We start from the raw sequence: 16,788 nt of genomic DNA on the forward strand, positions 1-16,788 counted from the left end.
GTAGTTGACTATTTTCTGTCACATTGCACAGTAAAGAGGAGACTGCAGTATGGTTAGGCCTAGGTCTGTGTCTCTTTAAAATGGTAATTGGTGATAAGAATATTCTGCACAGTCCTTTACTTATATTTGGATGTATAACAATATATTGTTTTTTCCATTTCAGTATTTTGGAATTTCATGGGGTTATATGGAGGTCACAGCACTCAGCTAGGTGCTCAAACAAGGTGAAAATCTGGATCATGTTAATCACACCCAGGATATCCCATTCTCTAACTGTCCGATGTCCCCCACTGACTAATTCTCTATTGAGCCGTCTCTCAGCTGGAACTCATCTTGTGACTTTGGGTTTGTTTGGGGGTGTAGTCTTACCGACTGGGCCAGGCCAGCAGGACTGTGCAGACTGTCACTGTTTAGGCACATTTATCCCTCAGTCAGGCTGTCTTACAATTGAGCCCTGTGCAAGGGCACAGCAGCAGGCTCCCCAGAGTCAGACCACTGTCTGCAGGCCCTGAAACCCTAGAGGGCTGAGTGAAAGGACCACCCCCTCCCTCCACTTGCTTTAGCTGTATGATACTGTGGCTTGCACAGGGACAATAACTTCCTCCTGTATTATTGATACAGCAGGGAACAGCAATCACTCAGTGCAGCAGGGCTCGATTCACCATGAGAAACTGGATCCACCCCATACGTTCCTCCTGTCTCTGCTGGAAACTCAGGCACAGCAGCAGGGAAATCAGCTGGAGGAAACTAGCTGTTGAGATTGCAATTCTTGGTTTAATTCCAAGATCATGTCTCCCCATACAGACATGTAATTAACTCACATTACTTCAGTGATTGGAAATAAATTAATGACATTCCAAGTTTGGGTGATCAGAGCACGTTTTGTTTCACAAAATGTTGAGTGACCTTCAGCTTTCCTGAATAACCAAATGTCAAAACAACCATTGTTGTAGTTATAAGACATAATTTAGAGAAACAATTACAACTGGAACTATCACTATATATAACTATACTATATAAAGGACTCTAATTATTCAACTGTCCATCAGCGGCTTTACTCAACTTGCATCATGTCCTCATAGCTACAAACATCACGATTTTATAAATGACCTAAATAGAACAGTAAAAATGGCCAATGCTCCTTATTCCCATGGCGAGACTGGTGTATTTTAGGACCATCGTGTGACTCAGTTAATTGAAAAAAATCAATGCAAAGCTTGGTGTTAGTGGCTCATGGTCAGTGAAGCAGCAATAATACTTCATCTTAATTTTTTATTTCTCATTTGTGTATTCAGGAGCATTAATAAGGTACATACATATTCAAAGAGGATGTCCCATTGTGCTTCACAAACAAAGAAAAGCACAGACCAAAAAAATCAAACACACAAAAACAGCCCTCTGCAGCCAAACAACAATACAAACAAATACATGATAAAATAAAAATAGGAGATAACATTTGGGTTGTATAAGATTGAAAACCTGCAAAAGTGTTTTTGATTTTGAATCTCTATAAAATACATCATTTTTTTTACCAAGTATACTAAAACCTTTTGTCCCATTTAGAGCTGAAATGATTAGCTGGTTAATTGACAAAATCGATTGTAAGAAAAATTACTAAATTTTTAAGCAATTTTCATAATAATTAATAATTTATTCCCTCATAATTTGTTCCCTAACAATCCATCTGAAAAAACAGAGAACAGTGAAAAGTGCAGAAAAGTAAGTGGACAGTGACACCTGTTGCCCAGTAATTGAAATCAAACACTGGACAATAACATTAACAATGTTCCTTCTACAGGAAGGACATGAAAATTGATCTGAAACCCAACTCCAGCAACTGTATTCAGTCTCCCACATAGATCAGGAATCAGTCATGATTGAAAAAAATGCCAAAAAAAGATAAACTGGTTCTGGTAAAGTGATTTTGTCTGGAGATACTACGTATTATGTTTGGTGTATGGAAATGATTTCTTTGCATACATTAATCAGCCTAAAAGGTAATATAATTAAGGTATTACAACCTTTATATCTGTCATATGCTGTAGTCTAATGCAGACAAACGCAAAAAAAAGTTCAAATCTGTTGTAAAGGGTTCAGTCTTTGGTTAGTCAGTTTGGTCCCAGACGTTGCAAAGCAAAACTGCTCTCAACAGGCGTTACACAGAGCTCCTCCACAGGGACTCCACACGCTCTTTGCTTTGCCTCGTTGGTCAGCAGCAGTTCCTTACAGGCCTGCCGGATGCACAGTTATTTCATGTAAGTATGAATGTCACTATGCAAATAAACTAGATCAGTGTATATTGAACACATGTAGTTACATAGAGATCAGTGAAACAAATGCATGGCAGCACTTTCAGAGTATATAAAGTACTAACCTTGGAAATCTTTGCTTTTTTAAACTTTAAGTTTTTAATGGAGTCATTGCTGGAGTCAAAATCTTCCTGCAAGTAAAAACATGCTTACTTTATGTTCTTGTACAGAGAGCAGGACAATATGCATAAAATACACGTTGCAACTTAAAAATGTTGCTTCAATATTTTTCCTTGAAAATGTTCAAAGATGTAAGAACTAATATGTAAATATATGTAAATACCAATATCAGAGATAAAGAGAAAAAGAGAAAAAGGGCATCAATGACTTGCTGGCAGAGGAGGAAACAGAAGAGGGTAAACAGCAGTACCTTAATACTGTTTGTGATCCCATAGAGGGCAGTTTGGTCTATGTTAGGGGCAGACAGCACTGAGGAAAGCTGAGCCTGCTTCTTCTCCAAGCTGTCTGTCACGGTTTTCAGACTCTTTTCCAGCTGCATGATCTTCAAACCTACATTTTGCTGCACTTTCTGAACATTCTGAGTGAATGTCTTGTACAGCTCATCCCTTTCGAGCTGAAGCTGTGTGACACAGAAGTATGTGTGAACGCACACAAAATCAGATGCAAATACATTCACATTGATATCTACAAGCTTAAGTATTCACCCCTTAGCCCCTTTACCTTGCTGAATTTCTGTTCCAGTACTGCATATTCACTTTTCCGCTCAGTCAGCTCCTTTACTTTGACCTCTTCAACGGGATCCTGTCAAAAACAGTGTCACAAATTAACTTGTCCCTGTGTCACTTTTTGGTATGCTATGTGTAAGTTACTGAGACACACACTATGCAAAGCACCCAGTAAGGCACTGATAGCAATACATATAAATGCACAAAATGTAATGGGAATTTATGAAATATCTACACAATATAAACCCACAACAACCTTTTTTTGCAGAGAGAATTTGATCTTTTCCATGAGTTCAGTTTCCTCTTTGACCTTTGTGAGAAGATCATTGAGATGCTTGTTACTCTGCAGAACACCTGGCAGGTCGGTTTCCCTCTGTTTCACCTTCATGTTTTGAATTTTTTCCTAAGAAAAGCCAATAAAAACATAGCATGAAATAGGACATAGCTGCAAGTAGTGCAACAGAAAATGTGTTGTCAACAATTCAGATTATTTGTTACATTAAAAATATTTTCAACAGAAACAAATATTATATATTATATATATAAATATTATATTCTTGACTGTTAATGTGAACATGTGATCTCTGTAAGAATCACAACTGTGTGTTTATAGATTATAAATGTCTCCTCATATTAATATATGTCATTTTATATGAAAAATTACCTGTGTTCTGGTAAATTGAATCGAACACATTTGAGTTTTTAACTTTTGGTCAGACTAAACAAGAGTTTTAATGGTGTCAACTTGGGCTCTAGGAAATCTTGACTTATTTTTTTTATTTATCACCATATTAGAGATAAAACAATTAGTCTATTAATTGTTAAAAAACTAGGTCTAAACAATCACCTGAGGTCGCTGTGTGTGTATACTTATACCTTCAGTGAAAGATTTATATCCAAATCCTGCTCCATGTCTTTCACGAGTGTATTGAGCTCACTCAGAACGGCTTCATGGTCTCTGATAAGAGTGGTCATGTGGTTGTTCCCAGAATCTTTCTCCTCACTGGTTTCTTTTTTCCTAATGTTGTCCAGCTCCTGTTGCCACAACTCCACCTTTTTCTCATACTTAGCCTGAATTTCTACTCAAATAGTGAAAAACAAAATTATGACTCCAAGTTAGTTTAAAAGAGCACAATAGTTGAATTCAAATTAGTAAAAGTTAGTTAGTTATTTACCTGCAAGCTGCTTCTCCCAGCTGTTCCGTGTTTTAGTCATTTCTTCATCATGTTTCTGTTAACAACCAGAATGGTGTTTATGGCTATAGACATTAAATCCACAGATTTGTGTATCACTCACCAGTTCGAGCTCCTTGACGAGAGTTTCAATGTCGAGCTCCTGCATGTCCACCTTGATGCTTGCCATTCTCTTATGAAGCTTGTTCTCTAATTGTTCTTGTTCCTTCTGCATCGCGTCAGCAGACATTAAACCATCTGCTTTCAGTTCAGAGATCGTGTTCTGGTGTTCACACAGGAGGTGCTTCATCTTCTGTGTATAGACCTAGCAGGACAGAATGATAAAATCCATTCACCTATTCACCTATTAAATCTGTCTGCAGATAATCTTAGTTTGCCAAAAGATTGAAGAGATTTAATTATTTTATTCTACACCTGTTTGTCAGTCCAGTGGCCCATAAAAATGTGATTAGTTCATTTTACATTCAAAGCTCATAAAATGATCAGTGTACACAAGTTAAAGAAATCTCACACCATCTCCAAAATGCCAACTTTTCATCTCTTTTAATGGAGATGATGTATTTTTGATGTGATGTAAAGAGCTTTCATAAACAAAGGGAGAGATTTGAGAGTTAATTCTCTATTTGTAGAGAAACATGCATGAAGGTAGAATAAATATATTTATTATCTCTGATTTATGGGATAATCATTACTTTGGTGGACAGTTGAGAAATTATTCAGGGAAATGATTGCATGATTTTTCCCGACTTATAAAGTTGAGAGGATCATCTGTACACACCATTTAAGAAATGATTGACACACAATGTATTTATGTCTGTATTCTGGCTAAAGATAAAGACTTGGTAAAATCCAGCCCTTGATTTTGGGCACAGCTTGTAGCTATAGCTGTGTATCTATCTATTAAACTTACCTTGATCTCTACTTGGTGGCACCCTTCATCATCCTCTATTTCCTTATCCAAGTTTTTGCATTCAGCCTTGGCTTCCTCCAGCTGTCTTTCTGTGATCTCCCAAAAGGTGTGGATCTTGTCCCTCTCCAGTTGAAAGTAGTTTCTCTCCTCCCTCTCTCTATCCAGCTCTTCTCGCAAGCGCACAATGTGCTCTTCCAGCTGCAACACAGAAATCCACCTCAGTGTGTGGGCATGTCTATAAATGTACATCTGGCAGCTTTTCAATTGTTTCTCAATTTTGACATCTCTATTTTAAACCGGTCTCTTGTGAAGCTACCAACTACATTGCTGGAATGCCCCTTTAATTTCGAGATTACTTTGAGCTGTGAGCCTTTCTTTCCTGCTGAAATAAAAAAACATCACACGCATCACTTACTCACAACTTTAAACACAGTCACAGTTCAGCTCTGACCTGCTCCTTGGACAGCTCCTCCTTGGTAAGGCCATCTATTAGTGTAGGCGTCCTTGTCTTTGCAGGCTTTTTACTTGAGCCTTTGTTTTTTGGTGGCTGGACAGAAATCAACGCATTAGCAGAAGATTACAATGGCGTATTTCTTTTATGTTGTTATTATAGCTCACAACATGAGACACAAACTAGGGCTAGCAGAATATGAAATTCTCACACCAGCCAAGTTAAGGTTACCTCCATGGACGAATACATTACAATAAATGCACGGTAACCTTATAAGGAATACAGTTTGTATGTATGATGATGTATAGATCACAAAAACATTTGCTCACCATTACGTATGTTTAAATTGCACAAAAAACAAGGAAAACATGCGATGTTTAGATAGTTTAGAGAGAAAGCGTTAACACATCAGCTAGCACTCAATCTACAGTCACAAACATGTGTCGCCTAGCAACATGACCACGTGGTTACCTTTTTTGCGCCATAAACGTCCAACAGAGGGCGCGCTGAGCTGCGTCATCACTATTACAACAGGGAGGAATTTCATGAATGAATTCACTGTGGTGCTAAAAATGAATTGTGCTTAAAGAAAAACATGTATCATTTACGTCCTAGTTTTCCAAACGTCCCAACGGTAAAATCAGTGGGTCTGAAAGGTGCGTTTGGGGACCCCTAGAGGTACTTGAGAGGGCTCCAGGAGGGTGCCTAGCTAAAAGGGGGATTATTTATTTTCACTACAATTCCATCCATAAATAACACAATGACAGAATGTATGACTATTTTGGTCACTGGTTTCATACACTTTCTGTAATAAAACAACTTAAAAGAAAATCTTATCAAATGGGGTCTTTAGTCTTATTTGTGTCAGTTTAGCTGTACTTGAAGGGGAACAGTTTGAGAATTGTTTCCCTAAACTGTAAATTAATGTTTTTTACATAAACATGTGTTTTACATCTGCCAATAATAAAGTCTAAACTAAAACAAAAGTATATTTTTAAACAAATTTAAAACCAGTTCTGAGCAACCATTTTATAAAAATACTCAACATGGCATCTTAACATACATCTACCTTTTGCACTGAGCATCACTGATTTACTGTCACACACTGTATATGCAGAAAAACTGATCCCTTGATTTGTAGTTTCGTCGTTTCTGAACTGCAATCCTTCTATTGACAGCTTGTTTTGATGAGAGATAAACACCAAGATAATATAATGACAAGACAGTAGTTGTGATTGTAATCAATGAAAATAAACTTAATTTCACATAAACTTACCCCAGACACCTAATGCCTTCACACTATCCAGAACACACACATAGTGCTATGCTTTCTGGCATATAAGTGCTTCTTCTGAAGGAGGTTAAAGAAGGAATTGCACTGCATAGACTGCTAAGAAACTTGCTCCAAGACACTTCCTAACATGCATGCCCTCCACACACAGGCCCTGTCTAGAGTACACACTACAGTTTTCATGAATGCCAGTTTTTTGTATTTACTGGACAAAATCTTTTAGAAACAGAATGAGGAGCTCAGTCAGTAGTATTTTTATGCAGTAGTCTAAGTGGCACCACTGTGTTAAGTTGTGTGAAGTGTGGGGTTTTTAAATTAACACTAAACAGCTCTACAAAGCTGAAGAAAACTTCAAACTCAACATGCACATTGTAGCCCCACCCATTACATCAGTCCCGTGGTAAATACTGTGGCTGTGTCTCAATTTGGACCCAACTGCGAGGCTGCATCCTCGAAGGACGCGGCCTTTGCGGCCTTCGAAGGATGCATCCTTGAGGAACCTCCGAAGGACGCATCAACCGTTGTGAAATGAGACGGTCTAGCCTTCGAGGCATTTCCTGGTTGCGTCACCAGCTGTTCCCGCCCATAAGACGAGAAAGACGTCTCGACCGAAAAGACGGAGAAAAAGCTGACAAAATTATAAGAGAGAAGAAAGGAGAAGAATAAAGGAAAGGAGAAGAAAGAAGGAAAACACACAAGAAAGAAAGAAAGAAGGAAAACACACAAGAGAAAGAATAATAAAATAATAATAATCTCTAAATAGTTATTTCTGATGTAATTTTTGTAAATAGTGAAATGTTTCATCACTTGATAATAAAAGAAAATATTTAATCCCTTGTTCTTCCTGAACAGTAGCACTTTATGCAACCCTGTTATAAATTGTACTGAAGTTGTAAATACTAAATGGAATAGACGTGTAACAATGAACAATATTTTTTATTTAATAACAACATAAAACATCAAAATCTTCACAATCAAATAAAAAATAAAGAAAAATCATAAATAAACACAGTTCATAAATAAAATCAAATTAAACACATCTATATAGATGTATATTTATTTTTCTATTACTTTTCCAGGAGAGAGAAGAGCCTCTTCATCCTGTCTTTCCCCTCCTGCTCCCTCCTCTCCTCTGCCTCATTTTGCCTTCTCATGTCCTCCTTTATGAGGTCAAGGAGGTCATCCTCCCTCCTCCTCTTCCTCCTGGGCCCTGGCTGGTCCTCCTCCTCCTCCTCCTCCTCCTCCTCTTCACTCTCCTGCTCACCCACTGCGGCACTTGGCCCTGGTGTGTCCTCACGGATGGAGGCAATGAGGACAGGGGGGGCAATAGATGGCCTCTGCCCCAGTACCTCATCCATGAGGACAAACCACGGCCAAGTGCCAGCAGTGGACTTGCCGCTGGCCCCCTCCCCTGTCCCTGGATATTTGCAATCCTAAGGCAGTGGAAATCAATCATGTCAGCAATTTTCAGCAAAAGTATTTAGTAACAGTAAAACTAATCCAAATCTGTAGGCTACTTTATATATATTTTTTTAAATTGTCCCATTTTTTTTTGGCCTGGTAGGGCTGGACCTTCCCCTCCAGCCCAGTCTTTCCCAGTATTGCTCTAAACACAGAGGGAAGCAAGAGAAAAGGTAAACACAAGATCACATCAACACAGGGATGCAAAGATGTACAAAAATGGACATCAGCCTTGCCTCCATCCCGCCGTGGCGGAGTTTTTGCCCCCCGTGAATAGATGGTCATTTTCCCCTCTTTGTTTAATCAGGAGCTCGGTTTGCTCCTTGCTCCCTAAAACAAAAATAAAACAAAATGTAATGTAAAACATGTTTTTTCTTTACTATGTCAACAGACAAAAGGGTTCTAATATAGCAAAAAATTATCATAATAATGATAATAATGAAGTATAACATATAATAGTGATAATCCCAAACGTAGCTCTTTATTAAAATCTAAATTAGTTCATCTTAGTCCATTTATATATATATAAATAAAGATATAAGTCAAGTAATAAAATATAAGTAATTAGTAAAAGTATAAAAGTATTAGTAGTAATAAGTACAAATAATTAAATAAAACAAACCAATACATACACTTGAATGAAAAGTCTTCACCTGTTGGTGTCGCCATTGTTGTGTTTTCGCGGCACTGAACAGCGCCGCGCAAAGGATCTTGGGATTTGGGAGGCCGCGAAGGATAGTAGCGATGCATCCTCGAAAAAGAGGGAAAAGAAGGCCGCATTTCAAGGCTGCATTTGAAGGACTCTTCGAATTGGGACAGCCTTCGCGCGGCGTTGTGACGTAATCGGCCTCGAAATGCGCACTTCGAGGATGCAGCCTCGCAATTTGGACCAAATTGGGACACAGCCAGAGAAACTGTATTGTTGTTGACACTGTCAGAGAGGTCTTAATTCAACTCTACAGGCTGTTAGTACTGTCTGCAATTTGCTTTTGGTTATATGAATAAGATGGACACAATATTAGAAATCACTTGTTTATTATTTGCTCTGTCAAAGAAACCAATAACAATTAAAAATAGACTGTTATGTACATGTTGTATAAAGATATTTACATTTTAAGTCTTAACATAGGAGTCCATGGTCAAACATTCAGCAGAGGGATGTCAAAAAGGTCACACAGGCCTTCACTGTCATCCAGATTATAGGCATACTCTTGTTCAGTAGGGGGAGGAGACAGGCGGAGGAGTGGAGAAAAAACTGAGGAGAGGTAAACACATTAATTAAGACAAACATACAACAAATGCCAATATAAACTCAGTCAGTAAATTAGGTGCACTTACCTTGAGAGGCTATGAGCTCTGTGATTAGATCAGCATCCATAAGTTCTACAGAAATCAGGGAAGACATTCTTCATCATATATTCATACACAGTCAAATTATTTAGGAATTTTATGAATAATTAAGAGACAGAAAGAATGGTACAAGGGCACAAACCTTTGTTAGGGTCTAGTAAGTCTTCCATTTCTTTTGATAAACCTTGCACTGGAAACAAGACATTTAAAAGATCATTACAAAAGTGCTCAGTTCTGACAGAAATATGCATGAGATGTGATGACATTATTCGGTGAGCATGCATTAAAGAAATGATCAGAGAAACTGCAGATCCAGCAGCCACTGTGATGCCACTGATAAAAACTTGACGTCTATGTTATCGACTCAGTTTAGATAAGGAGGACTCGCTGTTCTAAAAAGCAGTCATCTTGATCAAGTATTGACCTGATTAGTGTTATAAATAAAAACTTAACCTTCATTTATTTAGTGAAGTCATTTTTATCATACTATTTACATATTCTGGTTTCTGCAACTGCATTTCTTTTTCTTTTTCCAGAGAAAATTTGCTAATTCTGTCAACAAAAACAAAAAAACTTGTGTGTGTGACGTTATCTTTTTTTTCAATAAAAAGGGGTCATGTTAAGCTAAAAGTGGATGTCAAGTTGCTATTGAAGTGACATATCAACACAGATAGTAACCAAGCTACTCACATGCAGATGGATCAGTTTTGTTAGGCGCTGCGTTTATCAAGGATGATGACTGAAGAGCCTGTGCGTCCTCCAAGGCCGTCTGTCTAGATTTAATGTTGTGTTTGGCATAAGCTGCAGCCTGACAAGGTGCAGTGTTGCGCTCTGTCTCATCTCTAGTAAACATAGCTAACTTGGCGTTCCGTAAAATTTCTTCAGGCGGTGGAACTGGCAGCACCACAGGGGAAGAGGAGATTGAGTGTTTGTTAAGAAGTATGACATCTATGGGTCCATTGATGCTTTTCAGATGGATCTGATACTTCGCCGGGCTGTTCTGGACCTGAAAGAAGACATATACATCCACTAAATTGTCACATCTGAATAAAAGGAAGCAAAAAAGGGAGAAATGGGTTCCAGTGATGAAGGACTTACAGCTTTGGGTATGGGAACATCGAGCTGTGTGCCAGAAGGTGCACGTACTACCAAAAGAGTGTGGCCTGAAGAGAGTGAAAAGAAAATATTTTATGTTGGTCTTTATGTACTTTAAGATAAAATAAATGTTAATGGTTATTTTGCCTCTATACTGAACAAAATGCAACATTTTCACTGTCGTGTTGCAAGTTATTCTGATGTGACAATATTAATCTACGACTAGCTTTAAAATTAATGATGAATAAATGGTCAAAACATCCGCTGATTCTGAACTGCATCTAATTTTTTATTAGTCAAACGCTTTACATCAACAGCAGCATAGATGAAAGTGTAATATTTTTGCTTTGATATTTGTCAAAATGCAGGACCAGGATGTGCATTTCACTCTCACAACCTGAGGGTTTCCTCTATGGAATAAAAATGTCTCCACAATGAAAAGCAGATACACTAGCTTCATGTCACTGCCTCTCTGCTATATAACACATACAAGAAGAGTAACTGTTGAAAGGCAGAGTTAGAGAGTGATTATACATTACCGCTGAAGCAGTTGCAGATATCCTCATGATTCACATAGGTGAGAGTTGATCCGAGTTAAGGTGCAATCAAGAAAAATGGTGAGTCTTGCAGATTGTGGCATCGTACAGCAAGACAGCATGACAGATGTCCATTATGTTCACTATATAATAAGCAACAACAAATATCAACCTACCTGAATTTCTGTTTTTTCTGTTTATTATATAATAAGAAGTATACACCGATCAGCCATAACATTATGACCACTGACAGGTGAAGTGAATAACACAGATTATCTCTTCATCATGGCACCTGTTGGTGGGTGGGACATATTATGCAGCAACTGAAAATGTTGTCCTCAAAGTTGATGTGTTAGAAACAGGAAAAATGGGCAAGCGTAAGGATTTGAGCAAGTTTAACATGGGCCAAATTGTGATGGCTAGACAACTGGGTCAGAGCATCTCCAAAACTGCAGCTCTTGTGGGGTGTTCCCGGTCTGAAGTGGTCAGTATCTATCAAAAGTGGTCCAAGGAAGGAACAGTGGTGAACTGGTGACGGGGTCATGGGCGGCCAAGGCTCATTGATGCACGTGGAGAGCGAAGGCTGGCCCGTGTGGCCCGATCCAACAGACGAGCTACTGTTGGTCAAATTGCTGAAGAAGTTAATGCTGGTTCTGACAGAAAGGTGTCAGAATACAAAGTGCACCGCAGATAGCTGCGTATTGGGCGGCATAGCTGCAGACCAGTCAGGGTGCCCATGCTGAACCCTGTCCACCGCCAAAAGCACCATCAATGGGCATGTGAATATCAGAACTGAGCACGGAGCAATGGAAGAAGGTGGCCTGGTCTGATGAATCACGTTTTTGTTTTGTTTTTTACATCAGGTGGATGGCCGGGTGCATGTGCATTGCTTACGTGGGGAACACATGACACCAGGATGCATTATGGGAAGAAGTCAAGCCAGCAGAGGCAGTGTGTTGCTTTGGGCAATGTCCTGCTGGGAAACCTTGGGTCCTGCCATCCATGTAGATGTTATTTTGACACGTACCACCTACCTAAGCATTGTTGCAGACAATGTACACCCTTTCATGGAAACGGTATTCCCTGATGGCTGTGGCCTCTTTCAGCAGGATAATGCACCGTGCCACAAAGCAAAAATGGTTCAGGTATGTTTGAGGAGCACAACAACAAGTTTGAGGTGTTGACTTGGCCTCCAAATTCCCCACATCTCAATCCAATCGATCTATGGGATGTGCTGGACAAACAAGTCCGATCCATGGAGGCCCCACCTCACAAATTACAGGACTTAAAGGATCTGCTGCTAACATCTTGGTGCCAGATACCACAGCACACTTTCAGGGGTTTAGTGGAGTCCATGCCTCGACAGGTCAGGGTTGTTTTGGCAGCAAAAGGGGGACTAACAAAATATTAGGCAGGTGGTCATAATGTTATGCCTGATCGGTGTACATATATGTAATAGAATAAATGATAAATGTTGGTAACCACTGTGTTCCAAGTGTAAAACAGGCATACAAAGGATATGTGCTGCAATCTTCTGTTGTGTTCCTGATGCTCTGTTCGACCCAGAATTTCTGCTGGTCCAACATACATTCCTTCTGCTCCAAGTCCTCCAGCTCAGATTTTAAGTGTATCAGTCTGTTGGATAACTCCAGTATGTTTTCTCCTGGCAATGTACCACTAATTTATAACAAACAAACAAACAAAAGTGAGTATTATATTGTAAAACACATTTTCTCATTACACTCTTAAAAACACAAGACAAGGTTTAAACTTACGTCCACTTTACAATACTCTTGGAAATTTTCGTAATCAGACCAATGCCCTCTAGCACATTTGTGATGTCGTAGATTCGCCTTTTCTGTCCAACAGCCAGGAGTTTGACAGCCTGAAAGAACATTAAAAAACCCACATCAGCATAATCCTACCTGTCCTACTTTTACTGTGTAACCTGTGCAGTTCAGCTCCAGATGAAGATTCATACTGTCATCTGAGGTACATGGGTTTATATAACAAAGATACTTTCTTTCTCCTTTATTGTTCTTAATCGTCGTTTTCAGTCATTGTTCTAAATTGTTAAGTCTTTGATGTCTGTTTGTAGTGATTGTTTGTATGTGTCTGTGTTAGTCTCTATGTCTGTATTTGAGTGTTGTATTATGGGTCTTATCCCTCAAAAGAAAAAAAGGACTGCAAATGAGCTATGACTATAAGTCCTTCATCAGTTGCATCTATCTATAAATGACAGGAATGCCTGTCTGTCTGTCTGTCATTCGCAGAGCAACACAGAGCTATCAGGACGCTTTTCTCTCACACGCACACACATTTGTGGGCATCAAGGAGCCGCTATCAATATGTGGCAGAGTTTGGATGTCTGACTGTTGTAAAAACACACGCAAAAACAGATTTTGCACGGGCACCCCACAAGTATTATATTACAAGTATATTAATTTTCCAAATATGTCCAAATATTTCCAGTGTTGGGATGAGTGTGCGGTTATGATTGACTGGGCTCAGCTCACTTACATCTTTGAGGTCCAATACTCCGCCTTCAGCTTCTTGTAACAACCTGACAAACCTCGTGGTGAGCACATTGAGGCTCCTCAAACATCTCTGGTATTTAGGGTTCGGGTCTGGCATGGCAATCTCTCCATCTAAACCGTTTGGGTTTCCTTCAGGATCCATGCTGCTGGCCGAGAGAGGGGGAAAAACAAATTAAGCCTTCCTTCCCAAACCACCTTCTGTAGACTTGTAGGGTTGGAAAAAGTACTCAGATCATTTAATCGAGCATCAATGCCACAATGTAAAAATGCACAATCACAAGTAAAAATCCTGCATTTAAAATCCTGCTCGGATTCGGTAGTTCGGAAGTATTACCAGCTACATTTACTATGTACCGGTAAGTTTATTTATAAAGCACGTTTCATTCACAAGATGAAAGAACATTTAAGTAATACACACTAATTTAGTAGAAAACCATGAGTGACGGATGTATTAATAATGTACTGTTAATTAAATTGTATTGTATTATGATGAATTTAATATATCACAGTCACATGCTGATTTTCTGCAATATTAGTACTTTTGCTTTAGTACTTTGAGTAATTAAGCTGGTAATACTTCTACACTTCTAGGATTTTAAATGCAGAATATTTACTTGTGACTTAGTAATTTTTATTAAATTATATTGTCGATAGGATCTCAGTACTTTTTTACAACATTGCAGGTCACAGAATCCGAAGGGTCACCAAATACCCCACAACACCGGAAACAATAACGCTGTGTAGCTTTTCACTCGTTTACAAAGCCAGCTTTACACGTTGCTTTCTTTGTTGTTGAACGTTTTCATAGTTCAAACAAGAGCTAATACAACATGCACACAAACGTGCAGGAGCTTCAGCAGCGAGCGTGAAAAACTTCATTTAGTTGGTGAGCGGCTGCTAGTTGAAACGTTACCTCTCTCGTTGTGTTGACCAGCGGCAGTGAGAAGCTTTAGGATAGTGAACTCACTGAAGGTAAAGCTAACAGCCCTGAACTGAACTTACTGCACAAGTGTTGGTGGCCAGTTTAATGTGTCCACAGTTTAATTAAAATCTAAAGTCAAAGTTTACAGCACTTTACAGCAAACTTTGCTGCTAGCCCACTCCCCCTTGATATGAAGCTGGCTGCGTGTTGTTTCCGGTACCCGTATCTGCCTGCCTTCAAAATAAAGGTTCAAACGGACTAGAGTGTGGGGTGAAGATCTCCTTCTCTAATGGCGGTTAATTGTGGTGACCTCCATGGAGAGGACCCACCAAAACCCCAGGATCAGCACCGGAATTTGAAGCCAATTTGATAGAGTGGCCAAACTGTGTAATTACAATGTGATTCTACCATGATAGTTTACTATCAAGGGTGACCCCTAGAAGTTTAGCCTCATTGACCTGCTCTACACAGCTGCCCTTGATGGAGATGAATAATTTCTTCTCCTCCCTTAGTGCATACATTGATCCAAAAACAATACATTTGTTCTTAGACACATTCAAAGCTAAATTGTTATTATCTACCCAATCTGAAATACGTTTAATTTCATTTTGAAGGAGAACATTAACTCTTCCACACTGCTTGATGACATATATACTGTAGAATCATCAGCAAACATGAAACTGGCTTTACTCAGAACAAGAGGCATGTCATTGGTAAAAAATAGAATAGAGCAAAGGACCCAAGCAACTCCCCTGGGGAACTCCACACTGTACTGTCTTTACAGTGGAAAAACTACCATTAAAAAAAACTGTTTGTGTTCTATTGGATAAATAGCTCCTCATCCAGTTAAGAGGCAGAGTATTAAAACCATAAGCAGTAAGTTTCATTAATAGTATGGTCAATTAAATCAAATGCAGCACTAAAATCAAGCAGAACAGCACCTACAATTTTTTTCCTGTCTATATCACTCAACCACTGATCAGTCATCTGCGTGGAGTGACCTTTCTTGTAATCAGAGTTAAGTTCATTAACTGAGAAATAATGTGTGATCCGGTCAAACACCAATCTTTCCAGCAGTTTACTTAGCAGAGGAAGAATGCTGATAGGGCGACTATTGGCACCTGTAAACACTTCATTCTTGTTTTAACTTTTGCAGCTTTCCATGCCTGGAGGCATACACCCTCCTGCAAACTTAGATTAAAAATATGACAGATGGGTAATGTAATAGGACCAGAAACCATCCCCAAGAGTGTTCCATCCATATTATCCAATCCTGAGGGTTTTTCACCATTTAGATTTAGCAGAAGTTTTTCCACCATATTCACTTGAACTGGTTGAAAATAAAATTTGCAATCTTTATTTTTCATAAGATAGTCATTGATTAATTGTTTTGATAGTTTGTTATCTGAATTTGTCATTTCATTTTTAAGTCTTTCAATTTTTCGCAATATCATGAGGTTTTGTAATGAAAGTGCCGTCTGACTCTAGAAAAGAGGGTGTATTATCCCCAGATCTACCCATGTCATTTAGTGTTTTCCACAGTTTCTTTCCATCATGTTTAATTTTACATCTATTCTACTTTTCAGTTTTCAGTTTTATTGCCAGATTTAATTGACGCCATTTTCATTTTATCCCTTTGAGTCATCAAGGCTTTCAGTTGATCATCAATCCAAGGTGCTTTTCTATTTATTCTATTATTTCCTAATGGGGGCATGTTTATCAGCTACCTCTAAGAACATTTCTGTAAATAGTTCCAGTGCTTTGTCCACATTTTTTATTTAACATACTTTATCCCACTGTACCTTATTTATGTCCCCAGTGAATTCATTTTTACAAAAAGATTTCAAAGATCTCTGGAAGAGAACTTTAGGTCCAACTTTTGGAACTTTGGATTTCCTAACAATTGCCACCAGATTATGATCACTGAAGCCAAATTAGATTGATACAGCCTTTGAGCACATTTCTGTAGCATTTGTAAAGATGTGGTCAATACAAGTAGCAGATTTTTGTCCTGCACTATTTGTATACAATCGAGTAGGTACGTTCA

At 38.7% G+C, this 16,788-nt stretch overlaps 2 protein-coding genes across 2 annotated transcripts; both read right to left on the bottom strand.

Annotated features, from left to right (window-relative positions):
• Positions 1 to 2,108: 2,108 nt before the first annotated feature.
• gas8 (growth arrest-specific 8) lies at positions 2,109 to 5,786 on the bottom strand. Its single transcript, XM_053318501.1, has 11 exons — positions 5,781 to 5,786; positions 5,550 to 5,645; positions 5,099 to 5,296; positions 4,292 to 4,492; positions 4,171 to 4,225; positions 3,872 to 4,074; positions 3,252 to 3,398; positions 2,991 to 3,071; positions 2,680 to 2,889; positions 2,375 to 2,440; positions 2,109 to 2,231 (listed from the first exon to the last, which is right to left on the bottom strand). Exons 1-11 carry the CDS (start codon positions 5,784 to 5,786, stop codon positions 2,109 to 2,111), a joined length of 1,386 nt encoding a protein of 461 aa, XP_053174476.1.
• Positions 5,787 to 9,437: 3,651 nt separating this feature from the next.
• LOC128358299 (transcription factor E2F4-like) lies at positions 9,438 to 14,930 on the bottom strand. Its single transcript, XM_053318535.1, has 10 exons — positions 14,733 to 14,930; positions 13,803 to 13,962; positions 13,058 to 13,167; positions 12,804 to 12,959; positions 11,286 to 11,329; positions 10,750 to 10,814; positions 10,342 to 10,657; positions 9,794 to 9,841; positions 9,640 to 9,684; positions 9,438 to 9,556 (listed from the first exon to the last, which is right to left on the bottom strand). The coding sequence occupies exons 2-10, from the start codon at positions 13,959 to 13,961 to the stop codon at positions 9,441 to 9,443; spliced, it is 1,059 nt and encodes a 352-aa protein (XP_053174510.1). The 5' UTR covers position 13,962; positions 14,733 to 14,930; the 3' UTR covers positions 9,438 to 9,440.
• Between the last annotated feature and the right edge of the window lie 1,858 nt (positions 14,931 to 16,788).

The sequence above is a fragment of the Scomber japonicus genome, chromosome 1 (assembly GCF_027409825.1).
Source record: "Scomber japonicus isolate fScoJap1 chromosome 1, fScoJap1.pri, whole genome shotgun sequence".
NCBI lineage: Eukaryota > Metazoa > Chordata > Actinopteri > Scombriformes > Scombridae > Scomber > Scomber japonicus.

Excerpts from the sequence above, each read along its gene's own strand:
- gas8 (XM_053318501.1), bottom strand. Across the intron at positions 5,297-5,549 it reads AGGAGCTGTCCAAGGAGCAG|CTGGAAGAGCACATTGTGCG; the intron begins GTCAGAGCTGAA and ends TCTGTGTTGCAG. Across the intron at positions 2,232-2,374 it reads AAAAAGCAAAGATTTCCAAG|GCCTGTAAGGAACTGCTGCT; the intron begins GTTAGTACTTTA and ends TGCATCCGGCAG.
- LOC128358299 (XM_053318535.1), bottom strand. The coding sequence starts at position 13,961 with ATGGATCCTGAAGGAAACCCAAACGGTTTAGATGGAGAGATTGCCATG. Across the intron at positions 12,960-13,057 it reads AAGAGTATTGTAAAGTGGAC|TGGTACATTGCCAGGAGAAA; the intron begins GTAAGTTTAAAC and ends GTTATAAATTAG. Across the intron at positions 11,330-12,803 it reads ACAACAGAAGATTGCAGCAC|TCTCACCTATGTGAATCATG; the intron begins ATATCCTTTGTA and ends ACTCGGATCAAC.